The 26,662-nt window shown below is 56.3% G+C and overlaps 2 protein-coding genes across 3 annotated transcripts; both read left to right on the top strand.

The window, feature by feature from the left end:
* Positions 1-803: 803 nt before the first annotated feature.
* HAAO (3-hydroxyanthranilate 3,4-dioxygenase) lies at positions 804-15,482 on the top strand. Of its 2 annotated transcripts, XM_079792584.1 has the most exons (10): positions 804-1,369; positions 4,542-4,620; positions 9,361-9,444; positions 9,745-9,851; positions 12,466-12,555; positions 12,892-12,935; positions 13,207-13,352; positions 14,766-14,834; positions 15,002-15,084; positions 15,188-15,482. In XM_079792584.1, the coding sequence occupies exons 1-10, from the start codon at positions 1,290-1,292 to the stop codon at positions 15,264-15,266; spliced, it is 861 nt and encodes a 286-aa protein (XP_079648710.1). In that variant the 5' UTR covers positions 804-1,289; the 3' UTR covers positions 15,267-15,482. The 2 variants fall into 2 exon arrangements, with proteins under 2 accessions (XP_079648710.1, XP_079648709.1); XM_079792583.1 differs by lacking the exons at positions 14,766-14,834; positions 15,002-15,084; positions 15,188-15,482 and having other exon boundaries at positions 13,207-14,759.
* A 2,493-nt stretch (positions 15,483-17,975) lies between these two features.
* OXER1 (oxoeicosanoid receptor 1) lies at positions 17,976-18,962 on the top strand (the record flags this gene model as incomplete). The annotated part of the gene is made up of 1 exon (XM_079791618.1): positions 17,976-18,962. The coding sequence occupies one exon, from the start codon at positions 17,976-17,978 to the stop codon at positions 18,960-18,962; it is 987 nt and encodes a 328-aa protein (XP_079647744.1).
* Between the last annotated feature and the right edge of the window lie 7,700 nt (positions 18,963-26,662).

Here is a 26,662-nt window from a genome sequence, read left to right as displayed (position 1 = left end):
AAGAGAAAGGGGAAACGGGGGTGGGGTGGGGGTGGGGTGGGGGGAGGCGTGGAGAGGAAACAGGAGGGTCCCGCCCAGCAGAGGTGGGTGAGAATCTTGTTTCCTTGTCTGAGTTTTGATTTGCGCGGGGCCGTCTCCGCATCTGGAGGTGCTGAGAACCCCAGCCCAACCCAGATGGAAGGGAGGGGACAAGGTGGGCTTGGGGGAGGGTGCGAATTTTTGAACTCTGTAGTCTGGATTCTGGTGTCAGAGCCTGAGTTTTTCCCTTCTCCCCACCCACCCCACCCTCCTCCAACACGCGAAGCAATTTCCCTAAGAATTCAGAGTCCAGAAGAAAGAGGAGCAAGCAGGCGTCAGCTATCCTTCCCCCCCTCCCCCGGGCCTCACACCAGGTGCCAGGTCTCTTCTGGGCCCCGGGGAACTGAGTTAGGGCGTCTCTCCACCTTAGCACAGGATAGTCCCCCTCCCCAGCCCGGGACCCCGGTCCCTGAGGCCTCGGACCCCAGGGCCCGGTTCTTCACCCGGAAAACTCCTCAGTGAATCGCCGTGGGTCCTACGTCCCTAAGACATGGAAGGAGCTCAGAACAGGCACCTCGTCCGTGTCTGCTTCCTCTGACCAGTGTGGGTGAGCGGACCTTGCCCTCAAACGGGGCCCAGGGAGCCCCCGTGGTGCGCCAGGGGCCCCCGCACCCAGCCGGAGGAGGGCCGCCCGCCGCACTCCGAACCCGTGGACTCTGGCCTGACTCCGTCCTCGTGACCGGACAGAGGGGAGCAGGGACGGGGCCGGGCTGGCCGCTCTGGAACCCTGGGGAGGCTGGGGAGACATCCCCGTTTTTCAGATGAGAAACCGAGGCTTCGACCCGGTGCCAGCACCCGTGCCCTCAGACCTGGGGTTTGCCAGCCGCCTGCGCCCCATCACAGTACCTCTTCGGGGCGCAGGCGCAGAGTGTGAGCGCACAGGGCCAGGATGGCTCTGGGGTCGGTGCCTTTCGCCTGTCTCCGCTCCCAGCCCCCGCGCAGGTGTGCCGGGCGACCCCCGACGTGCGTGCGGCGGCGGGCCAGCCGGTGCCTGGCAGGAACCTGGGACGTGGTGGTGCGAGGGCTCTTGGACCAGGGGTGGACCGGGGCCACCGCGGGGGTCCCCACCACGGCCACCTCGGTGCCCTGGGGGTTGCCCCGCCCTTTGACCCACGGGATGCTGATTAACCAGGCTGCCAATAGGCGGCTGGGCGGGACCGCGCCCCTCCGACGGCCGCAGGACACCGCGGGGAGCTGCGCTCCGGGGAGGCATGGAGCGGCCGGTGAGAGTGCGCACTTGGGTGGAGGAGAACCGGGCCTCCTTCCTGCCCCCGGTCTGCAACAAGCTCCTGTGAGTGCCAGGCAGCCTTCCTCCCGCGCTCTGTCCTCACCTCCTCCTCCTCCATCCGCACCCTCACCCCTCACCCCTCACCCCCAGCTCCCAGCTCTTGGCCCAGAGCCTGTAGGAAGGGGGCTGTCGTCCTCACGGCATCTTCAGGGCAGGAGGGGGGCGGGCTGTTCCGGGTTCCACCACCTTGGTCTGTTCCTCTTTCTGGCGACTCCGGGGCGGAGATTGTGACCTTGCCGTCTGAGGATGGCTGGGCGAGCTGAGGCCAGGAGGGATGCAGGGGGCAGGGGGCAGCCCTTCCCCTCCAGGCCGGAGACAAGCTCTCCAACCCCCCAGTGACTCTCAGAAGTTGGACCCCAGAATGGCAGTAGAACCCGGGCCTGGGGACAGCCCAGTCTTACCCCATCTCTATCAGGAAGCCACAGGCAGAGGGTGGAGGATCAGCCCTCTGGGAGGATTGTGATTTATTGCTCTTCCCAGTTCCCCTCTGCTGGCAGGCGTGAGCGCACGCACACACATGCACACACACACACACACACGCATGCACGCACGCACACACATACACACACACACTCCCCCAGGCCCTCCCTAGACACCTCTGCCCATACCACCCAAGGGGGCGATCCCGGTCCAGCCAGTCCTTCTCCAGCAGACCGCTCAGGCCCTCCCCTGAAGCCCTTCCCTCCCTGGGCTCCCAGCTCCAGGCTCCCAATCCCATCCTTGTGGTGTCCACAGAACATCTCCAACACCTCAAAGCACGCACTCACAACCACTAATCCTTTGACAGGCCAGAGACAGTGCCAAGTGCTTTAACATCACCTCGCTTCATTGTCACAGTAGCCCCGGGGGGCTGGGATTTTAATAGGGAACTTTCCCAATGTCACGGAGCTGGTGTGGGACAGGGCCCTGGCTCACGCCCGTGGAAGAGTTTGACTCCAAAGTGCACGCTCGTGGTCACTGTGCAGCGCTGCCAGGGCTAACAGCAGCACCCCCCCTCCCCCCGCAAAGCCTCATCACCCCACTCTTCCCCCACTCCATCCCTGACCACAGTCTCATTCTCACTCCTGCAGTTTCTCCCCTAATGGTGGCTCAGACCCACCTGCCCCTAATGGTGTCTCCTCTCTAGCCCCCCTCTTGTCACCTCCAGCCTGGAGAGTGTGGGCTGCCCCGCCTCCAGGCACCCCTCTCCCACCCAGCCCTCCAGCACCGCCCCAATAGTAGTGATCACACAACGCAGGCCCTGCCTTCGGTCACTCAGCAGCTGTTCACTGAGCACCTGCTACATGCCAGGCACTGTCCCGGACACTAGAGACACAGCAGGAAACCAACGGACAAGAATCCCTTCCTCTGGGAACTGAGGAGGCCCCACTAAATAGAAACCAAAGGTGGAGGCCCAGGCAGACCTGGGGCCACAGGGCAGGGTAGGGCTGTGGCTGTACCCCGTGTTGGTGAGGGCAGTGAGGAGACTCTGCTCTGGGCCTCTTCTGGCTCCTTCCTCGTGGTTGAGCGGTGATCTTTGCACTCTTGGCTTCGGCGGCATCCCCCCCCCCGCTCTGCCCTCGCCTTCACTGGTGCTCTCCTGTGTGTCTGTGTCTAAATCTCCCTTTCTGTAAGGACTCCGGGCAGAGAGGATTAGTGTCCACCTGATCCAGGACGACCTCATCCTAGCTTAACTAACTCCACCTGCAGTGACCCTATTTCCAACTTGGGGCACCTTGTGAGGTGCTGAGGCTTAGGACTCCAGCCTATGAATTTGGGGTGGTGGGAGGTGGGACATATGAAGCTGCTGGAAGGTTTTGAGCAGAGGCAGGACATGATCTTGGCTTCCTCGCTGAGCTCAGCATTCTGACTGATGGGTTAGACTAGTTCTCGAGTGGGCTCATTCAAGAACTTTCCATATGTACCTAGATCAGCGATTTTCAGCCGGTGCGGCACAAGAATTGTAAAAACATGCAGTACCTGACTATTTAGCCAGGGGCACTGACCTCTTTTCCCTTAGAATCTATCTAGGCTTAGATTATCAAATAAAGAAAGACAAACATCAATAGCCGTCCGATGTGAATGAATCAAAATTATACCTATTTTTTGTCAGATCAGCAAAAAAATATATATCTTTTGGTGTGCCACAGAATTTTAGTAATTAATTTATTTGTGCCATGAGATGAAAAAGATTGAAAATTGCTGTCCTAGATTATATCTCTAGAAAAGATGACTGAAAAAGAAAAAAAAAGTCCTGGGCTCTCCGGCACCCTTCAGGCCAAGACTAAGCTCCTTGGCTGGGTTCTCAAGGCCTAGAGTGACTTGGTCCCCCATCCTGATCCAGTCTTCGCTCCATCGCTCCCCAAGACCACTCCCACGGCTCCAGGACCTGGTCGCAGGGCCCCTGTACCAGTTCCCCTCCACGTCCTAAAGCAGGTGCCTCACAGCTTTAGCCCAGCAGTTTGTGGGGAAGAGATAGTCTCATAATCAGACAGCTCAGGGGAGGGAAGGTAGATAAGGGCCATTTTACCCCTACAGGAAGTGGGGCCTCCAGTTTGCTCTCCTGTACTTAGAGATCTTGAGTACAGCCCAGGCATCCTGACTGAAGAAGAGAGAGATCCACCACCACGCCACTCCCCCGACTGGGTCAGAGGATGCGGGGGACGCACACAGAGGGACATGCCCACACACACTAATATACCAAGCCACAGATACAGCAAGGCACACATACGGTCTCAGACACACGCAGATTCTCAGACACACACGGGCACCCTGGGATGAGAGTAGATGGGGACAAACCTCAAAAACTGACAGGGACACTCCTAGCTGGTTTGGCTCCGTGGATAGAGTGTTGGCCTGCGGACTGAAGGGTCCCTGGTTTGATTCCTGTCAAGGGCATGTGCCCAGGTTTCGGGCTCGATCCCTGGTGGGGGGCGTGCAGCGGGCAGCCAATCAATGATTCTCTCTCATCATTGATGTTTCTATCTCCCTCTTCATTCCTCTCTGAAATCAATAAAATAATAATCATTTTTTTAAAAACTGACAGGGACAATGATGCAGAACAGCCCTGTGACCTCTCCCAGGTGTGCCAGGCTCCCTCCAGGCCCTCCAGCGCCCCCCCACCCCCCCACAAGGCCCCTCCTGTCCTCTCCCATGAGCTGGTTCAGCACCTTTCCCTCCTTCTCCTCCACTGCAGGCATAAGGAACAGCTCAAAGTCATGTTCATCGGCGGCCCTAACATCAGGAAGGACTACCACATCGAGGAGGGTGAGGAGGTAGGTCTGCAGACTGCCCCTCCCCTGCCCTGGGACAAGGGGACATTTCCCGAGCCAGGACCAGAGCCTATGGACAGGAGACGGGGTGGTCAGATGGCTGAGGGTGAAGGGGGCTCAAACGAAATCACAGTGCAATACAGCTGCCTGGGAGGTGTGGGCACCCAGCGACCCTTTTGACAGCGCCATCCTCAGAAAGAGCCCACCCTCTGCAGGTATGAGAGGCTCTAGCTGTTGGCATCACCCCCTGGACACAGGGGCTGATGAGATGCCCTGATCTCCTCCCTCCGAGCCCGAATATGCAAGATTAGCCTCCAACATGAGACCCAAATGCTGAGAAGGACCTGGGTGCTCCGCTCTGGCCCCAGGAGCCAAGTTCTCTGGGAAGGGTTGAGCTGGGAGGCCCCTCCTAATCTAGGACCTACATCAGTTGCTAGAAGGAGAAAAGGGGGGTGGGGAGGATTTGCAATTTGCTCTGAATACCCTTTTGAACCTTGAATTTTGAACTGTTTCTGTGCTACCTTCCCCAAAGTAAATAAACAACAGTAAAAAATTAAGCGAAAAAGATGGGGCCTCTTAAGGAAGGACACAGATGGGACCCCAGTTATCAGAATCTCTGCTGGCAAAGGATCACTATGGGGCCCCCTACCTATCATTTTGGGGGCCTGGCCCTGGGGTTCAAGATCCAGAGTCCAGCTTAGTCTCCAGCCTTCACCCCCACTGCTGGCAGCTCTGCCACAGCTCGGGGCTGGAGGGAACACAGAGGAATCCCTCACTGGGCAAATATTTGCTGAGCACCGAACGTGTGGGGGGCAGTGGGGTGAGGATCCATCAGGCAGAGCGGACCAGCCCCTCACCTCTCACACTTCCAGCTCCTGCACCTCCCCCCAGACACAACTTCTCACATCACACCTCACTGGAGACCATTTTCTTCTGTATAAAAAAACAAACAAACAAACAAACAAACAAAAAACAAAACAGGAAAATCCAAAACTGCAGAGAGAAGACGGGATTGGGTGGGAGAGGCCATGGTGGCCAAGGTCTCTCCTGCCCGCTTCACGCCCCACGTCCCAGTCTTGTCTTCCAGAGGCTTCCACTCCGTTAACCCTGCTCTCAGTGCCCACCTCTCTGTCTCCCTCCCTTCTTGCCCCCTATCAGCTCTGCACCACACCCCACCTCTGGGTCTCCCTGAGCTGCTCTGATGGATGGGTGTCCACTTAGGGACCAGGCCAAGACCTGACTGAGCTGGGAGACTGACAGATGAGGAGGACTGGCCTGAGCAGGTGTCCCCACTCTGGGTTTATGACAACTTGATTTAGGGTCCAGACTCCTTCCTGGTGAGAGAAGGGGAGTCACTGAGCCAAACTTTCCTCCTTGCTGAGCTCAGGCCTCAGCAACAGCCCCTCAGGGACCCAGGCTCACCCACCACACATATTCCACTTACCCCAGGCCTTCTCTTCCGGCACAGGTGCCAGGGGGCTGGGCTGGGAATGAGCCAACCTGGGTGGGAATCTGAGTCCCCCTAACAGGCCACATCACATCACTCTCTGAGCCTGTTTCCTGGCGGCTCCTGGGGACACTGCCCCTGCCTGGTGGAGGGAGTCAGTGTCTGTGGAGTGTATGCATAGAACCTGGCACAGTAGGTGCTTAGGATGCATCGGTTCTCTGCACCCTCAGCCGCTTTCCCGCCTGTTCTGCCTGTCAGGCCTTTCCAGGCACCAGAGGTCTGACTCAATGCAGTACCTGCCCACAGGGATCGTTAATCCTCCAGCCAGCACCAGGCCCCAAACATCATTTACTTCCAATGGAGCATAATTCCTTTCGGATCGCCCAGGGCTGTGTGGGCTTTTCTGCTGTTCTCGATCTGCACCTCTGCTCCAGGCCAGGCCTGTCCCTCATCACAAGGCGGCTTCTGGGCAGAGAGACAAGACAGGAAAATTCCACTTCCTTTCTGGGTTTTGGTTTGATGTCTGCTAATATCTTTCACCTGCCTGCACAGGGTTTGAATGTGGCCCAGACCAGACCCCTATCCCCACTCCAGCTGCCCCTGATATTCACAGGGCCTAAGAGCTATGGCCACTCTCTGGGCCCTTCCTTCCTCCTCCCTACCATGAAAGGACCCCCCTACACACACACACACACACACACACACACACACACACACACACGGGCTTCCTCCCAGCTGGGGGGTGGGATGAGGGGGGGAGTTGCAGAATTTCCCCTAAGAAACCTTGGGAAGTTTTTTCTTATTTGTTTTAAATAACTTGCATGGGTTATTTTTAATATACAAGTAAATATTGCTTATTGTAAAAAACGTGAAATATGGGGGGAAATGTATACCTCATTCATAATCCCACCACTCAGGGAATCCCACCACTGGGCGCCATCACCTGCATTTACACATGTATGGTCACATAATTAGGATCCTGCTGGGTGTAATTTTGAATCTTGCTTTAACATGATAACTTTAGCATTTTCCATTTTTCCACCTTACTAATAGTGATTCAAAAATAGTTTTTTAAAAATGTTTGCTGATTTTTGTTTTAGAGAGAGGAAGGAAGAGAGAGGGGGGGGGGAGATCGATTGGTTGCCTCCCGCACACTCCCTGGGTATGTGCCCTGACCGGGAATTGAACCCGCCACCTTTTGGTGTATGGAAGGACGCTCCAACCAACTGAGCCACATTGGCCAGGGCTCAAAAATAGTTTTTAATGGCTGCATAATGTCCACATTTTGACTCTTATCATAAAATAGTGACATTTCCCGTTACTACATTATTTTGCTGTTCCCGCCATCGCTGGAGGTCTGTGAGTGCTGACTCGTGGTTTGTACATTGTGTGCAGGGTCCCAGGCGGCACCATTCTGAGTGGATACTGTCATTTTATAGACGAGGAAACAGAGGCACAGGAAGGCTAACTGAACTGACCAAGGGCCCGCGGTGACCTGGCTGAGCTGAGGGCCAGGAATCCATGCTTTTAACTACCATGTGCTGTGATGACGCAGCCATGTATGCCCAGCATGAACAAGGTGCATTACTGACCACTACTGCCACCTGCCTAGAGATGCAATTACTCGCTCAAGAGGTGACCACTGTCCTGGTTTATCCTGGACGTCGTTGGTTTCAGCACTGAAGGTCCTACATCCTAAGAAACCCCTCTGGCCACCCTACAGGGGTGTGAGCTGAGAAGGCTCTTCCTGCCCATTGCCAAATGTCCTTCAGAGGGGTGTGTCAACTTGTCCCTCATGGCAGACTGCGAAGCCACATTCCTCTACTTTCCCTGAGCTCAGCCTGATTTCTCTCTCTCTCTGTCTCTCTCTCTCTCTTGTTAACCCTCACCCGAGGATATTTTTTCCATTGATTTTAGAGAGAGTAAAAGGAAGGAGAAGAGATAGAGAAAAGCATCCATGTGAGAGAGACACATCGATTGGTTGCCTTCCGCACTCGACCCAACCTGGGACTGGGGATCAAGCCTGCAACTGAGGTATGCGCCCTTAACCGAATCAAACCCATGACCCTTCAGGCCTCGGGCTGAAACTCTAACCACTGAGCAAAACCAGCTAAGGCTGATTTCTCTTAGTAGATGCTGTGACAAGGACCTCTATCTCTTCTAACTCCTTACATCATCATCATCATCATTCTTTTTTTAAAAAAATATATTTTATTGATTTTTTACAGAGAGGAAGAGAGAGGGACAGAGAGCCAGAAACATCGATGAGAGAGAAACATCAATCAGCTGCCTCCTGCACACCCCCCACTGGGGATGTGCCCGCAACCAAGGTACATGCCCTTGACCGGAATCGAACCTGGGACCCTTGAGTCCCCAGGCCGACGCTCTATCCACTGAGCCAAAACGGTTTCGGCGTCATCATCATTCTTATTATTAATACCCCTAAACTATTTGACAGGGGCCTTTAACACCCATACAATGTGTGACTGGTAGAGAGAAAATGTGTCTGCCTCCTCCTCCCAGCTCCATGGGGTGATCTCAGTAAACACATTAATTAGGGACTTAGGCTAGAATAGGGAATATGCAGTAGGAGCCCCCCAGCTCCATCCCTGGGAGCTAGCAGGAGGTGAGTACTCCCATTCCCAACAACCTTCAACCCACCCCAGCTTCCAGCATCATTGAGTCCACCAATTACACAGCCAACTTCTGAGGGATTTGGACAGGCATAACCCTTCTCCGTGCCAGGGCATTGCGGTGGCCAGAGGAGCCAGCTCGGGCTCCAGAACTACTAGTATATGCAGACTCGGCTCCAAATTGTGGCTCCAGAACTAACTCTTGGACAAGTTGCTTTACTCTCTGAGCCTCAGTCTTCTTTTCCCTTTTCTGTACAATGGGGCTAATAACGGTTTTGGAGGTTGTAGAGATTTCTGGTCACGGACAGGAACGTGCTTGCACAGCCCCTGGGACACAGCCAGGTGGTCCTCCTTACCTGGCTGAAGGGTCATTGAATTCTCCAGCGAGCATCTCAGCCAGCCTCTTGCCCCAAGCCACACACCAGCTGTTACATCCTGGGTACTTTGGTCATCAATTGCATGTCAAGATGTGATCCCTGTGGCACTCGCACTGTCTGTGGCCTGTGTCAGGGGAGGCTGGGGCCTCCGGGCAGCAGTGACAGAGCTGCTCACAAACTCCAAGGACTTCAGGAACTTTCTCAGGGTTCCCAGTGAGAAATCAGGCCACAACCCTGGAAGAAGGGACGGGGAGGGTCTGAGCCTATGCGCTGTCCTGTTCCACAGGTGTTTTACCAGCTGCAGGGCGACATGGTTCTCCAAGTCCTGGAGCGAGGGAAACACCGGGATGTGGTCATCCGGCAGGGAGAGGTGAGGGGGGCCCCAGGGGCTGGGAGGTGAAGGGTCACCGGAACAGGAACCAGTGGGGTCCACTCATTCTGGCTTTGGTCAAGGGCTTGTCCTCCTGCCCTCCTGCCCGCTGGACCTGCCCCGACCCCATCCTCGGGCACTTCCTCTCTGGCCTGCCCTATCCCCAGCACAGCCCGTTTCCTCCCGTTCATTGTGGGATGGGCCGGACCCGTGGGTCAGCCGGAGGCCCCGGATGCTGCAGGCACTGAGGTCTCCGTGGGGGATTGCAGGCTTACTGACACCTCGTCCCCACCGCTGCAGATATTCCTCCTGCCCGCTGGGATCCCCCACTCTCCACAGAGGTTTGCCAACACGGTGGGGCTGGTGATTGAGCGGAGGCGGCTGAAAACCGAGCTGGATGGGCTCAGGTAAATGGGGGTCTGAGGCAGACATGGGGCGGGAGGGATGGACAAGCAGCTGGGAAAGGATCGGATCGATCACAAAAGCTCTTCCTGGCCATTGAGCAGGAATGAGGAGGCAGTGGGGATCCTGTATTTGCCGGTTGGCAGGGAGAGATTAGGGTAGGTGGTGGGTGGTTTGATGATGGAGCTGGTAGGATGTTCTCTGGGACGCTCTGGGACCAGAGCCTGTGCTGTCTATACTGCCGTCTGTTTGGGGTGGGGTGGTTGCCAAAGTCAGGCCCACCGCGCCCAGGGCAGCTCCCAGAGTTACCCACCAGCGCTCTGTCCCCAGAGTTACCCGCCAGCGCACTCCTCGGCCCGATCCTCTGCCCTGACTCACTCCACAACCAGCACTAACATTTGTATGGCACTTGCTACAGGCCGGGCGCCCGCCTACGCGCTCTATGTGTATTTATTCATTTAGTTCTCACCATGAGCCTCTGGGGCAGGTGCCGTTACCAGCTGTACTTTACAGGTGGCGAGACTGGGCCCGGGGAAGTTGAGTTTCCTAGGAGATGGCAGAGCTGGCATAACAAATACAAAGTCGGGGCCAGGACAGTCAGGGTAGGGGCGGGAGCCAGCACCGGAGAGGGGACCAGCTCGGGGAGAGACGGGCACTGTTTCCAGAGCTGAGTTCCAGTTTGGTTCTGACAGTCACCCAGTCACTATCCTCCGAACGGAGGGCGCAGCCTGCGGCTCAGGGGACACAGATTTGGGGGTCGGGGGGAGGGAGACACAGATTTTTACAAAAGCTAAACTACGTTTTGTATGTTTTAACTAAGAAAATTTTAAATTCCTAACAAGTTACTAGCATCTGCTATAATGCACATTTTTTTGTTTTTGTTAATCCTCACCTGAGGACATTTTTTTTCCCATTGATTCTTAGTGAGAGTGGAAGGGCGAGGGAGAGAAAGATGGTGTGAGAGAGACACATCGATTTGTTGCCTTCCACAGCGCCCCAACCAGGGCCGGAGACTGAGCCTGCAACCGAGGAACGTGCCCTTGACCAGAATCAACGCCAAAACCTTTCAGTCCACGAGTCAAACTGGCTAGGCCATAGTGGACATTTTTTTAAATGCTCCCCTTTTTTTCTAATTACCAAAATCATACACATTCATTCTTGGAATCAGGAAAAGTACACGAAATCATGAACGAAATTAAGATGACCTGTCAGAGACAGGGTGAATGTCATGGTATATGAATGATATCTCGAAACAAACAAGCAAGCAACAATAATAAAGAGAACACACATAAAAATGGTCATCCCACCAATTAAACCTAACAACGTGCTTAAATTTCCACCTTGACTTCTTTTCTCTGCGTATCTGCACCTCCCAACATCGCAGTCTTATTGCGAGCATGGGTTTGAATTTTGCTTTTTACACAAAATCTCATGAGTATTTCTTACACTTTTAAATTCTTTTTCAAAAACACCATGTTAATGGCTGCACCCTGATCTGCTGCATGTTAACAGTCTGTGGTAGAAGCAGATGCCTGGCCTTCAGCTCTGAAAGAAATTTTCCCCTTGGGGGCTTGATCTAGGGAGTCTTTGGTGATGGAGAGGATGGTTTCCTCAATAACATTTTTACAGCAAATTCAATAACAGATTTCATCTGGCTGCTTTGACCTTTAATAAAAGCCAGGGACTCCACATTAAAATTCCACTCCGAGGGCAATTTCTGGGTGACATCACGGTCCAGTTATGAAGCTTTGTGGTGGCCAGCTCCATCCCAGGATAGAACTCAGGGTGCCGGGCCGGGGGGTGCACTGTGTGTCTGTGGGCAGGACCACTTCCCTTTGGGAGAAGAGCAGGCAGAGCTGGCCCGGCCCGGGGAGCTGAGCCTGGGGGTTAGGCATTCAGTCAACAGAGGTGCTGTACACACAGGGGCCTGAGGCACGGCCCTGTCTGCCGGGGGCTCCTCACGCCGGCTCCCAGGCGGGGCTGGGGGCTTGGGTGGGCTCCAGGGAGTCTGCTAGAGGTGACGTGCACATGCACACGGGCCTTCCTCCCAGGAAGAGGCCCAGCTCTTGGCTCCAACTCGCAAAGGCATCCATAGAAGGAGAAGGATCTCCGTCTGGGGGGCATCGTCCACATGCTGGTTCCCTAAGGTCCCCTGAGCTCTGACCTAAAGCGCCAGCAGGCAGACGGAGCATCCCGCCACAGGCCCCGGATTCAGGCTCAGCCTCCGCTTCTGCTTTTGGGAAAAATGAAGACACTGTCATTGATGCTCTCTGTGCTTCCAAGTCTGTCTCTCGTCTGTCCTGCTCCTGCCACTTACAGGCCGTGTAATCCCTGCCGAACGGCCAGCTTCTCTGAGCCTCAGAGTTCCGTCCACTTGGTAACTCGCCAAGTTTGGGGACCGAGGAAGAGCGATGTGAATGGGGTGGATAACAGGCCTCTCACTTTGGGGGTGCACACTGCTGCGGGGAGAGAGCCAGCTGTGGCCACGGGGTTGCACTAACAGGGTGACTGAAGCAGAGCCAGGCAGGCCCAGAAGTCAACACACCGAGCTGGGCCCGAGGGAGGCGACCCGGAGGCTGCCCAGAGGGGAAACTGGTTGCCCATCCTTCGCTCTGGCAGGTACTACATAGGAAACACCACGGATGTCCTGTTTGAGAAGTGGTTCTACTGCGAGGACCTCGGCACACAGCTGGCCCCCATCATCCAGGAGTGAGGCCCCGCCCCGCCCCGCCCTCATTCTCCTGAGGCCCCGGGCTCTGGCTGCGGGGAGCAGCCCCTCCGAGAGGTGCTCCACGGAGCCCCTGCCAGCCTGGAGCGGTCGGATTTAGGGAGAAAGTTACCCTCCCGGGGAGGAAAGGAGGCTGCTCCATGGGCCTGGGAGGGAGCAGGTGGTGGATATGAGTCGTATGAGGGCCCCACATGTATGTGTGGCCTAGAGTGTGTGTGTGTGTGTGTGTGTGTGTGTGTGTGTGTGTGTGTGTGTGCGCGCGCGCGCGCTCAGTTGGGAAAGCTGGTCCCTCTCCCCCCTCCCCTATGTCCCTGCAGGTTCTTCAGCTCTGAGCAGCACAGGACAGGAAAGCCCATCCCTGGTGAGGCCACAGGAACTGCCTTCCTCTCCCCTCCCTCCCTCCTTTCCCAGAGCAGGACGGGGTTCGGCCCAGGGTGCTAGGGAGTCCCCTTTTGAGTCCTCTGCCCGGTACTCAAGGTACAGGAAGATGGCACCAAATGGTACCCCCCATGCGGCTGCTGGGTCCTTGGGCCCTTTCCTGCAATTGAGAGCTGGGGCCCCTGGGAACTGGGTCTGCCGGGCTGGGAGGGCTGGGCCAGAGGACACTGACCACAGCTGGGCTGTGGGTGCAGACCAGCTGCTCATGGACACGCCGTTCCCCCTGAGCACACGATCCGTCATGGAGCCCATGTCCTTGGAGGCCTGGCTGGCTGGCCACCGCAAGGAGCTACAGGGGGGCACATCCTTCAGCCTGTTTGGGGACACCTATGAGACCCAGGTAATTCAGCCCTGGGCCACCCAGGGCATCTACCCAGCAGCCCGGGAAATAGGAACACCACCCCCCCCCCCCGACACACACACACACACACACACACACACACACACACACACACACCACACACATTTCTTCCCTGACTCCAAAAATGATGGTTTTGCTATGAGTAGAGGCCTGCGGAGGCTATGTGGTCCCCAGCAATCTTTCTTTGCCTTCAGAGTGGGGTGTGGCCTCATCCAGTGATAGGTTTGTAGGGTCTGGGGTTACACCCCTGCTAGGAATTCCTGAGCCTTTGGCCAGTCACAGCCTTGGGCGTTGGAAGGGAGAAACATGTTTGGAGGTGAGGGTCGGGTGGAAAGGTACACAGAGACCCAAACAAAGCCAGGGCAGGGGCGTGGGGGCCGCAGGCATGATTGCTAGATGGTCAGAGTAGCAGGCAGTGCCCGGGTCCTGGCGGGACTCCTGGGGTAGGCAAGGTTCAGGGACTTATCCTGGAGACAACAGAGCTTCACCCAAGCGTTGAAGAAGGGGATGATGAGGCAGAGTGCTGCTTTAGAAAGACCACTGCACCCTGTGTGGGCGGGATCGGGAGGCCGAGTGTGGAGGCAAGGAGACCTGCCGGAAGGCTTGTGCCCGCTTGTGCGCTCCAAGTTCTACTGGCACATCCTTGCAGTTTGAATCACAGCACTCACCCGCCCCCGCCTCCCCGAGAGATGCTCATTGGAGACAGACCTGCCTTAGTTTAGCCGGGCTGTGGGAGCAGGCACAGCCACAAAGCCCCTGCCGCCTGCCGCCCATCACGGCAGCGTCATTCAGTGCTGAGCTGGCGCATGGCCTCGCCTTCCACCTTTCTCATCCCTACTCCCACCTGCTTCAGCTTATACCTACAAATACCCACTGAGTCCCCTCTGGGCCCGCAGGAGCACAGCCAGCACACCAGCTGCAGGCTTCCAGGCTGATGCAGATCACAGAGGCTCAGCCTCCCTCTCGCTCATCCCCTCCCTCTCCCTCCTGCTCCTTAGGCCACAATGTCAGAGTAAGGGAGGTGGGCGCCCTTTGGGGACTGTGTGTGGGCTACATGGGTCTGCACTATGCCGTGCACATGTGTGTGCCCCTGCGGGTATTCCTGTGGGCCAGCAATAGCTGTGACGTGCTACAGAGGGACCGGATGTGCATGTGTGTATGGAGGGCAGACATGTGTGATCCCGAATGGCAGGTGGGCAGCTCCCATCATGATGGAGGCAGCAGGGAGGCCTGCAACCTGGGCAGCCTTCTCTCCAAGTCCTGGCCTTTGCATCACACGGGGAGATGAGGCTGGACTGCAGGCCCCGCCCCTGGCCCACACAGGCCTGGTGTCTGGGGGCCAGGGTCAAGGGGGCAGGAGGCACCAAAAAGATCTGTGTCACTTCCCCCCAGGTGATCGTCCATGGACAAGGCAGCAGCAAAGGCTGGAGGCAGAACGTGGACATGTGGCTGTGGCAGCTGGCAAGTGGGGCCCGCCGGAGAGGGTGGCACAACCTCCTGCCCTTGGGGACCGGGCTGCTCCCGGGCCTTGTGCTCCCAGGTCCCCCTTGCCAAGGCCGGCTCAGGACTCCCGGACAGCTGTGGGGGCTGGGTAGCCTCCATTTGATTCTCCTGCTCTTCTCCCCCAGGAGGGCTCCTCTGTGGTGACCATGGGGGGACAGCACCTGAGCCTGACCCCCGACGAAAGCCTCCTGGTGCCAGCCAGGACTGAGTGAGTCCGCTGGGAGGCCTTTGCCCAGCTGTGGGACTCCCTCCCTCCCTGGGATCCGTAGGGCCCAGCCTTGCCTCACCCCTGCCCACCTGTGTCTCCACAGGTACTCCTGGGAGCGAGGGCAAGGCTCTGTGGCCTTGGCTGTGACTCAAGACCCCGCCCGCAAGAAGCCCCTGGGGTGATGGTCCTGCTGAATGTGCACAGCGCCACCTCTGCTGAAACTACTACTTTCCCAGCCCCCACTGCTTCTCGGTCTACTGCTGCTGAGTGCCTCAGCGCCCCCTCCCCTGGCCAGGCCCTGGACATCATTGCCGTCCATCCTCCTCCCGTCCTCATCCTCTCATCCCAGACTCGCCCCTTCTCCTCTACAGCCCTCAGCCCCCAGTTCAGTACTTGTCTGCCACCCAGAAGGCCCTCAATAAAGGCTTCCTGGTGGATGAGCGCCCGTGGGTCTGCAAGAACTCAGGCTATGGTCAATGGCTGACCCCAGGTGCTCACGTGACTGTGTTATCAGCAGTGTCCAGGCACCGGGTGACTGTGGACGTGTGGCGGGTCTATTAGGGGGCGTCCCTGCTTGTAGAGGGGCTCTCATCCCTGTGCCTGTGGCCTGGTCCACACGGGCCAGGTGGTTGTCCTGGGGGCACAGCGGATGTTGTCTCTCTGCCTCTTTCCCACGTATTTTTTTTAACATAATTTTAAAAATAGCATCTGTTAGGTGTTTCCTCCCAATAACAGGAATGATTCCTGCTAGCTGTAGAAAATAGAGAAATACATGAAATTCTACTCCCAGAGCTAACCAGTCTTAATAATGCAGACTGTGATGAGCCCACAGAGGGCAGGAAGCTCTAAGGGGAGCTTGGCAGCCTCCCCCGGCTCCCCCTGCTGTTTGCAGGTGCCCTATCCAAACACAAGGCTCCTGCGCCTGCTCTGGGGTCCGGAGTGCTGGGAGCCCAGAAGCAGCAGTGGGTAGAAATGAAACACGAAACCTGTAGTGGGAGATCTTGTCTTCCTGGGGCTTCAATGAGCAGTCGATGAGGGGGTCTCAGGTGGGGGTAACGGAAGGTGGCGCTGGACGGAACACATCCCTGGTTAGAGTCCAAGCTTCCTGTGGAAAACTGGGGGTCTGAGCCCTGCCTTCCCCACGCCAGCCCGGTGGCTCACTGCTTTGGTTCACTCCACTGAAGAGCAGAGAAGAGCCTGGCTTTGCAGAAGGGGCTTCTGGGCCTGAGGGATAGAAGGACCGTTACCCACCTCTCTGTTCCCAAGGGCTTTCCTCTCCTGGAAGCAAAGAAAAAACACCCTCAGGCTCCCCGAAACTTGCAAACAGCCCAAGGCAGTGAGGGCAGAGGCCTGGCACGTGCCAGGGCTGCAGCCATGTGTGGCTCCGTGCGGAAGCCAGCAAAACACAGGAATGTCCCAGGGAGGCCCTGGGAGGGTACAGGTGGCCAGGAGAGGAGGGAGTCCTCCCTAGTGCCTAATCCAAAACAGAAAATAATGAAAATTAGATGTTCTGTTTTTCTGAACACTAGCTCTGTGCCAGGGAATTCCCTGGAAGTTTTTACATCCATTGCCTTATTTAATCCGCACAACTCTCCAGGAAGGCGGCGGCACCGCTTTAAAGATGGGGCTCCGAGAAGTTTAGAAAGCAGGCAGCTCTCTGCCCAACCAAGGCCTGTCTGCATTCAGAATTCAGGCTGGTGGTCTCACCACCCTGCATCCTGCAGTTGTACGCAGCCTGACTGCCCTTGGCCTTGGCCAGACGGAAGTCCAGGTCAGGGGGATCTGTGGGAGAGGAGCCAGTGGCCACGATGCCTAAAACCCAGAGGCCTAGGCAGAGTTGGCAGCACATGGCACACTGCTGACCACAGTCAGTTGGCAAGGGTGGGCGTCAGGGCCTGGAACCACAGCCTCCCGTGGTGCTGTCCCAGGTTACCAGGCGCCCTAGGCTCTCGTCTCTGCCCTCAGGCCTGGCCACCTGGGCTCATGAGAACACCGCACGGTGGGATAGCAGGACCTGTACCTGGTCCAAAGCCAGCCCCAGCCTCCCACTCCCCTCTCTTGGGCGGATGCTGGGTGGAGGCGGAGTGGAGCAGACAGTGGGCAGGGAAACTCCCGTATTCCCAGGATTGTTCTGTTCGGGGGAGAAGCCCCCAGGTCCCCAGATCACAGCAGGGGAGCCTTCTGCTCTGTGGGATGTGCTTCATAGTGTACTTGGACGTGGGACCGTCACAGACTTTGGAATCATCAGGAATCTGGAAGTAACTGCAGCAGCTGGCAGGGCCTAAGCGGGCTGGTTCCCACAGGCCGTGCTCACCCTCAGGTGTATGGATGCCCCGCCTCCCTCTCCCCGCACAACATCCTGTTGGGCCCGGAGTCCCTCCACCGGAGCTGTGGGGGCAGGGGGACGGCCGCCCAGCCTGTAATTATGATGGAGGGGGGGGGGTTGTCCAGGGTGGTCTGCATGATCCTGGGAGCTATGGGTTTCCAGGACCAGCCTCTGCCTTCAGCACGCAGATGTCTGACCACGCAGAGCCACATACGCGCTCCCCACCGCACCCCGGGTGGGACTTCCTCCCCCTTCAGGGTCTCACCCCTGCTGAGCCTTGCTTCCTCCTCTGCCAGGGGCAGCACAGGTGGCCCCTCCAGGCTGGGTCCAGAGACCTGGGGAGGGGCATCAGCCAGTGTGGGGAGGGAAGGGAGGGCGGGCCTCGGGGTTCCTCTTTGCTATCAAACAGGAACCCTGGGTGTTTCTCAGTGGCTTCGAGGATACCGATGAAAACCCCAGAATATTGAGTCATTGTGGTGGCCGCTGATGGAGAGCACTCATCCCTGCACCCTCCGAGAAGCAGAAAGACTGGACACTCCTCTCAGCTCCGCGGCCCAAGCAGCACATGGAATTGCACAACCTGAGTGCTCCCGCTCCCCCCTGCCTCCCAGCCTCTTCCCCAAAGGTGCCCGCGTTCCTGGCGCCAGTGCTGGGCGTGGAGTTCGTCCTGGGCCTGCTGGGGAACAGCCTGGCCTTCTTCATCTTCTGCGTGCGCACGCGGCCCTGGACCTCCAACGTGGTGTTCCTGGTCTGCCTGGTGGCGGCGGACCTGCTCCTGGTGGCCAGCCTGCCCCTGCGCGTGGACTACTACCTCCACCGGGAGACCTGGCGCTTCGGGGCCGCCGCCTGCAAGGCCAGCCTCTTCATGCTGTCCGCCAACCGCTCGGCCAGCGCCGCCTTCCTCACGGCCATCGCGCTCAACCGCTACCTGAAGGTGGTGTGGCCGCACCACGCGCTGAGCCGGGCCTCGGGGCGCGCAGCCGCCAGGGTGGCCGGGGGCATCTGGGGGGCCATCCTGGTCCTCAACGGGCACCTGCTGCTGATCACCTCTCCCAGGGACTCCTGCATCAGCTACCAGCTGGGCACGAGCTCTTGGGCCTGGCAACGCTGGCACCAAGCGCTGTACTTCTTGGAATTCCTCCTGTCCCTTGCGCTCATCCTCTTCGCCATCGTGAGCATCGGGCTGACCATCCGGCGCCGGGGCCTGGGCGGGCAAGCGGGCCCGCGGCGGGCCCTGCGCGTGCTGGCCGCGGTGGTGGCCGTCTACACCGTCTGCTTCCTGCCCAGCGTCCTCTTCGGCGCGGCGTCCATCGTGGCCCTCCGCCTGCACGCCTGCCGCGCCCTGGACGTCTGCTCGCAGCTCTTCCACGGCTCCCTGGCCTTCACCTACCTCAACAGCGTCCTGGACCCCGTGCTCTACTGCTTCTCCAGCCCCCGCTTCTTCCGCCAGTGCCAGGCCCTGCTGGGCCTCGGCCAGGGCTCACAGGGCCCCGCGAGCGATGAGAGCTCCAGCCAGCCCCCCGCCCGCCTCCAGGAGGCCCCCAGGAGGTAGGGGCCCCAGGCAAGCTGCAGGCGCAGGGCTCCCTGGAGGTCTCGCTGGAGTGAGGGACTGGGGTCTGCGGCAGTGCGGGCGGGGGCCTGGCGTGGAGGGACAAGGTCACTCCTGGACAACCAACTGGACAAGGGACACCTGCAGGAGCCAGGTGGGTGGCAGGGAAAGAAGCAGTCTTGGCCTTTCTGAGACGTGTGTCCCTGGTGCCACCCCGAGGGCAGGAGGAGTCTGATGGCAGGTGGGGAAGGCAGGGGCGGCAGCTGCCCCATCCCGCCCTGGTCGGAGCTGATGGCTGAGAGCAGCAGTATTTTCTTATTTGTCCCTTTCAATAGGAATAAACTTCCTTTTGAAAATGCAAGCCTATCTTGGCTTTCTAAAGGAACCTGAATAAATGTCGTTGGGTTCATCCAGTCCTGGCACCAGTAGGGTTCAAAGGGAATGCCCCAAGGTGAAGGGAAACTCTGGGGACAGTGTGGGGAAGCCATCCAGGGTGCCATGCTTCTACACAACTCCTGGAGCCCAGAAGTGTCCTCAGGATCACGGGAGGGCACCCCTGCTGGGCCCCAGGGAGGTCCCACAGCCCTGCTGGCCCCTGGAAGGCCCCACAGCCCTGCTGTGCCCCCGGGAGATCTTACAACCCTGCTGGGCCCCCGGGAGGTCCCACAGCCCTGCTGGGTCCCAGGGAGGTCCCACAGCCCTGCTGAACCCCCAGGAGGCCCCACAGCCCTGCTGGGCCCCCGGGAGGCCCCACAGCCCTGCTGGGCCCCTGGGAGGTCTCTGGTCCTCTCTGGCCTTCAGCTTCCCTTCTACAATCCCTGAGGTCTTGCCCAAAGCACCAAGGGATTTGAACAGTGCCCTGCCCTGCTCTCCCCTGAGACCAAGTGGAGGTCACCACCTCCACCCAGTCCAGGCTCCTGGCTCACTTCCAGCTCCCTCCCCATTGCCCCCCCCCCCCAGGCTTTCCTCAGCCCCAAGTGCACGACCCGGGCCCTGACCCTGGCCCTACGGGACAGGACTGGGGTGAGGGCTGGGGCCTCAGGGTCACCAGAGCTGGCTCACAGCTCTCCCCGACGATCATCTTGCCCACCTCTACCCCTTTCTGTTCTTCTATTCAATATGCCAGTGGTGTCTGAGACCATCTGGGCTAATTCACCTGGTGGCCTGGGTTTCTCAGGCACAGGTGTGTAACTTGGCATGAATCAGGGTTTTGTTCTTTTTTGGAGGAGGGGATAGTGGTTGTCCCTGTTATCCAAAGGGAAAGTCACAGGGTGGGGACATAGCCTTCAAGGCTCCCAAAGGACTACTTAGAGGTCATTATAGCCCCAAACATGTACCTCCTAAACCCCATGTGTCCCCAGCCCTGACCACCTCAGAACAATAAATACCTCCCCGCAACACACATGTGCCTTCCTGCTGGGGAGAGGGAAGGGGCCAGGACTGGTTCTCCACTTACCACCCCAGACATGGGCCTCTAGGCCTCGAGTACAGGGACCAAATCCTCTCTCCCCTGTTTCCTTGGGAGTTTTAATCCACTCAGTCCAACCCTCTCATATCACGGACAGGGATGCTTTTCCACCTCAGGAATGGAGGCCAAAGCACTGGGCTAACCCCCAGACCCCAGGAGGGAGGCATCCAGGAACAGTGTGGATGTTGGGGTGGGAGATGGCGAGAATGTGTCAGAGGAGGGTGGCCGAGGGACAATGGGTGGAATCGATATTGGAACCCATTTCCTCAATGTATAGCCCATCCTCTTACCTTTTCTGAAAAGCTACCGGGAGCTCTTAGAAACTCAGATATAAGAACCCAGCCCAGTGATAGAAAGGGGTGTGCCATCGGGGCCCTCCAAGCCGTCTCCTCGTGTTTCTCTGTCCCCAGGGCCTCCTGCTCCACTCCTCCACTCTTGGCGCTGCCTTTTTCTCCCTGGTGGAGCCTCTCCCAGGGACGCCCTACCTCTCCACCCTCGGCCACCACGGGGAGAAGCGGGCCAAGCCTGGACCAGCTATTTCAGCCTGAGGTTTAGAATTTCCAAGTCAGATACTTATGGACGGCTCGAATGCCCCTGGAGGCTGGGGACTGAGCACTTTTCGTGGCGCCCCACCCGGGGCATACTGCCAGAGCATCAGTGAGGGAGGCAGTAATTGGGGGTGGGGGGTGAGAAAAGATGGGGGAGAAAGCAGGCTGTTGAAGTGCAGGATTGTCTACAAATGAGAGGGCAATGCCCGAGGTAGTGTAAAGTGAGCTGAAGGCAGGCTGAATAAGACCCCATTTCTACATTCGGGTTCCAATAGCATAGGTCCCTGGGTGGGCTGTCTACTCGGTGTGGATTTTGAACAGTGCCCTCTCTCTCCTCTTGCTCTGAATGTAACCTGCTGTCACTCTGAGGGACAAGCAAATGGCATCCATGACTCTGCTCCTGAGACTCCTGTGCAGGCGGGGGGGGGGGGGGGTGGGGGGGTGGGGGGCGGGGGGGGGATAGCAGGCAGGACTGAGTTGATGGGCCTGTGGCCACTAATCATCCAGCATTTACTGGGCACCCACCAGAAGCCAGACACTAAGCTACAAAAGCAGACAATAAACTCTGACCTTGAGCCCTCCAGGCCAAGCCTGGGAGAGATATACCTGCAAATGGATCGAATGCAGCCCAAGCCAGAATAATCCAGGGTATTTGAGGGAGCAATGCACCTGAGAGCACAGACAGAGCTAACTCAAGGTAATGCATGAATCCTGGGGGATGAGGAAAAGAGTGAAGGGAACAGCATCCCTGACGTGGGGAAGAGCATGAACAAGGGCACAGAGCTGCGAAATGACTCCGTGTGCAGAGAGGGGTGAAGAGATCACTGAGGCAAGAAAGGAGGCGGCCTAGGCACAGAGTTAGGAGACAGGACAGGCAGGCTGGGCCCCGCAAGCGCAGGAGCCTGGATTGGCCCCAAGACAATCAATATGGAAGGAGAATATGTGTGAGGTTTTTAAGAAGTCAAAGATGACCAGTTTGGCATTTTGATCAGTCAACTCTGGTAACACTGTGGACAGACTGGTGAGGGGGTGTGGGGGTTGACCCAAGTAGGAAACAGTCTATTCCAAGCAAGGACCTGAATAAAGGCAGTGGGGAGACTGTGAAGGGGCAGCAATGAGGCACAGTCTAGGTAAGGAAGATAGGGGACTGTAGGGGATGGATGGATGGATGCTGACACACTGAGCACATAAGTAGTAGAGCCGGCTGGGAGGAGCATATAGAGTTAAGACAAGTTGGAGCGGCTCGGAGGACCTCCAGGTAAACATGTACAGAAACCACTCAGGCTGGAAGTAGGATTTCAGAATCTTCCTCTTACTAATTCGGAGTTGAGCTTATGGGAATGGATGGGGTCACCTGGGGAAAGAGTGAAGAAGACTAAGAATCATCCTTTTAAAAAATCCCCACAAGTAAGACACGTAGAGGAAGACCCAGTAAAATGCCCAGAAGAAACCTCCAATAGGAAGAAAACCAGGAATTTTGCAGTAAGAACATCAAAAGGCAAGGCAATCTCTCTGCTCAAATATAGAGATTGCCCATTAAAAAGAACAGAATGGAGATACCTTTTATGAGGGTAAAAGCCAAACAGAAAATACCCAGACAGGCTGCAAAGTGCTTCATGAAAGAATAAAGCATTTTCAAAACTCCTAATTGCATGCTGAAGAAAGCTGATCTGAAAACAAAAGGATGTGCCCGGCCAGCATGGCTCAGTGGTTGAGCATCGGCCTGTAAACCGGAGGTCGTGGTTCGAATCCGGTCAGGGCTCATGCCCGGGTTTCGGGCTTGATCCCCAGTAGGGGGTGTGCAGGAGGCAGCTGATCAATGACTCTTTCTCATCATTGATGTTTCTCTCATTCCCTCTCCCTTCCTCTCTAAAATCAATAAAAATATGTTTTTAAAAAATGAAAACAAAAGCGTGTGTTTGACAGTCTGCTCAAGTATCTTGGATTGAAAACCTGGATTAACAACCCATTGTCTGGTACTATTAACACAAGCTTTTTAAGAAGTGATGGACTGGCCTTAACTGGTGTGGCTCAGTGGACAGAGCATCAGCTCTCAGACTGAAGGGTCCCGGGTTCGATTCCAGTCCAGGGCACGTACCTTGGTTGCGGGTTCCCTGGCCCTGGTCAGGGTGTGTGCAGGAAGCAACCAATGGATGTGTCTCTCTCACATTGGTATTTCTGTCTGTCTCTCCCTCTCCCGTCCACTCTCTAAAAATCAATGGAAAAATATCCTCGGGTGAGGATTAACCAAAACAAAGAAAAGTGATAGACTGTCTTTTGTGTAAAACAATAATATGCAAAACATGTTCTGTATTGATTATAGATTCATAGATATGTATTAATTGTGTAGAATCGTGCATTTGGGGTGATAAACACCAAATTAAAGAGAGTGCTTGCTTGTGAAATGGAGGAACATGGGAAACGGGTTCACAGGTGACCACCACTGTATCTGAAATTATCTTTGTAAAAAAATCTGGAAAAAAGAACTGTGAGCAGTATCTGAATGTTAGTTAGCTTTCCTCTGGGTAGAGAATGACGGGGTCAGTGTCAGGAGCAAAGAAAAGTAATATGATGACAACAGCTTCAAATGCTCAAGAAAGTTCAAGTGCGGTGACGGAAAACAATGTCCGGTTTGGCCATTAGGTCACTAATGCCTTTATCGACAGCAATTTCAGTGAGTGGCTGGGAGTAGGGGCAGGATGGAAGCCATAAAGTACTATAATGGGTTGAGAAATTAATGAGATTTGAAGCAATGGAGACAAGTCTTCCCTCTTCCAAATGTGCCTGCCAGCAAAGGGAGATAGGCCAATAGCTGCAGGTGAAGCTAAGTAGAGGACAGAAGTTGTGGTGGTTTGATTGTTCTGGTTGTTGTGTTGACTAGATGGAGAAATTTAAATCCAGTGGTGGGAGAAGGGAGAGAAGGTGAAAATGAGGGGAGAGGGAAGAAAATGATGAGAGAACAAAAACAAACACTCTGTCCCAGGCCCTGTACTAAGCACTGTACAATTTATTTAGTCCTGTGAGGTAGATACCATTATCCTATCTTACAGATGAAAAGACTGAGGCACAGAGAGGTTGAGTAACTTGCCCAAGGTCATATAGCTAGTAAGTGACAGTCTGGTCTGAGTCAGGACATTCTACTGCAAGGGGGATGGGGGGGGGGGTCAGGGAGGGATGGATTCAGCATGCGGGTGCCAGAAGGGTCCTCTAGAGGCCCGGGGGTGCCTCCTTGGGTTGTTGGAAAGGCACTATTACATACAGAGGGCCTTGGGGCGGAGGGGAAGACAGGTGAAGGGATTCTTAGATGGCTTGGCTCTGGTGTGTGTGAGCGCTTAGGGAGTGACAAAGGACTGGAATAGCTGGTTCTGAAAATAAGAAAACAAGCTCCTGACCAGCTGGCCGGTGTGGCTCAGTGGTTGGGTGTGACGTATGAACCAGGTCACAGTTCGATTCCTGGTCAGAGCACATGCCCAGGTTGCAGGCTCCATCCCCAGTGTGGAGTGTACAGGAGATAGCGATCAATGATTCTCTCTCATCATTGATGTTTCTCTCTCTCCCCCTCTCCCTTCCTCTCTGAAATCAATAAAAACATTTTTTTTAAAGAAAACAAGCTCCTAGCCAACATATAAAGGGGCCAGTAAGCAAGCAGCGCAGAGGTACCTGGGGAGTCGGCACCCACAGCTATGGGGCAGCAACAGCCCCTGCAGGTCACATGGTTTCCTCCAGTGACCCCTGCAGTGCAGGAGCAAGATGGGAACAAGTAGGAGGTAAAACTTAGAAGAAACCTCCTGAGGAAGTTTGACCATAAAAACCCAGTCTCGGCAATGGAACCTAAGGTTGGTACACCTTGGCAGGTAGGGCATGGAACACTGAGCTCTACAGATCAGCTTCCAGAAAGAAGGAAATATTCGAGTCAGGATAAAAAGTCTAGATAAAAAGACACCAAGAACCACGGGGCACCTTAGCGATTCCATGGAGTGGGGGCTGCTGTGTTCGACCTTTAGGGCTCCCTCTGCTTCCACAGAGCCTTCCCTGACCCTCTAGCCTCACTGAGCCCTCTATTCTGGAACTCCTCCAATTACTAGCACAGCCCAGGGTACAAGCTTCTCTGTTCTCCGGTAACCTCACGAGCTTATGTCTTGCTTCTCCAGGGAAAATAGTGAAAGAAACTTGGACTCTCTCTCTCTCTCCCTCTCTTGCATTTCTGTATGTCTCTCTATCTCGCAATCTCTGAGTCGCTCACAAATGCCAGCAAACAAGCCACAAACAGGTGTTCCTCCCAAACATGGGCTGGAGGAGCCCCGAGTGAGCCTGCAATGGCCCAGCACAGCAACTGAGGCAGAGTGTACACAGCGGTCGGTCAGGCTGGAACCAGTAAGATATGCACTAGAGAATAACGTCTACCAGGCAGGCGCCAGCACTCGGCCTGGGAAAGAAAGGGAGAATGCAGGGCATTTGATCAGGCTCCCTTTGCCTTTTAAGTCAACTCAGACATTTTCATTTCTGCCTTTCAGGCCCGAGGACGGTCTGAGAAGAGGGTGCTGGGCTTGTCTGTGGAACATGCAGCTCCTGCGTCCACTTCTTTTGCACAGGAGCCTTCCCCATGCACAGGGCACAGCACACGCCCTCCGCTCACCCGACGGCCGGCACCGGGCAGGGCAGTGCAAAGTGGTTGATGGGCAAACGTCTGCCTGTTGCTCCTCATACCTCCAGGTTTGGGGGACACAGGGTCAAAGGCCACCTATGGGAGTGACCTGGCCTCACAAAACCTCCATTTGGCTTATGAGACAGCAGAAGAAAATGCACACCCTGAGAGTCTCAGCATGTGGGGACACCAGGTCGCTGGCCTGGCCTATGACTCCCCCGGGCCCTCAGCTATGCGGGGGATACAGCACCTGAGTCCAGGAGCACCTGATACTAGGGCTGTGTGCACCCACTCTTGACAGCTGAGCCACTGTCCCAGCAGAGGACAGCATAAACCAGGCATAATTTCCAGACATTTATTGGAAACATGATACAAATTGATTAGTAGATGGCATCTACTTACAGATAGACGGTGCACACTAATACCACTCTCTGAATGAATGGTCCTGGGGAAACACTCATGACAACTGATGCATGTTCTGGGTCACTGTTCTCTGGCAGGGAAACCAGAGATCGGGGGAGCGACATGGGCAGGGGTGGACAGATAACTGGGTCACAGCTTTCCTGAGGGGCACGGTGAGGGGGGGCTGCTACATGGGTAAAGTCCCCCAAAGGAAGACAGGGACAACTATTAGGAATAAAAGCGTTCTCCCTCCCAAACGCACTTTCCTCTCTGGGTAGAGTGGGAAAAAAAATCTATAGAAACCCAGGAGCAGTTCCTCCGTCTCCCCTCACCAGGAGCTCAGGACAGCATGGGGCATGAACACCAGGCTCGGACATGATACAGAGCAGACCGAGGTCACACATGTCCTGGTCTGGTTACCCTCAGACCTGCTCCTCGCCCTCCCCAGCTCCGCTGAGTGGTGGGGAGCTGACCGCTGAGCTTGCCTGTCCCAGGCCCCCAGGTCGGCTAGCTTCCAGCTGGGTGTAGCTAACAAGAGGCACCTGCAGAAATCTGGAAGGTACACGCTAGGGAGAAGCCGGCCCATTTCTCCCGCCTCTGCCTGGGGGGTTTCTGGCAAGGACCCTGCCTCCTTGTGGCT

This window comes from Cnephaeus nilssonii (assembly GCF_951640355.1).
Source record: "Cnephaeus nilssonii genome assembly, chromosome: 15".
Lineage (NCBI taxonomy): Eukaryota > Metazoa > Chordata > Mammalia > Chiroptera > Vespertilionidae > Cnephaeus > Cnephaeus nilssonii.
The sequence above is the reverse complement of the archived record's forward strand: the minus strand, read 5'-3'. Positions and strand labels throughout refer to the sequence as shown.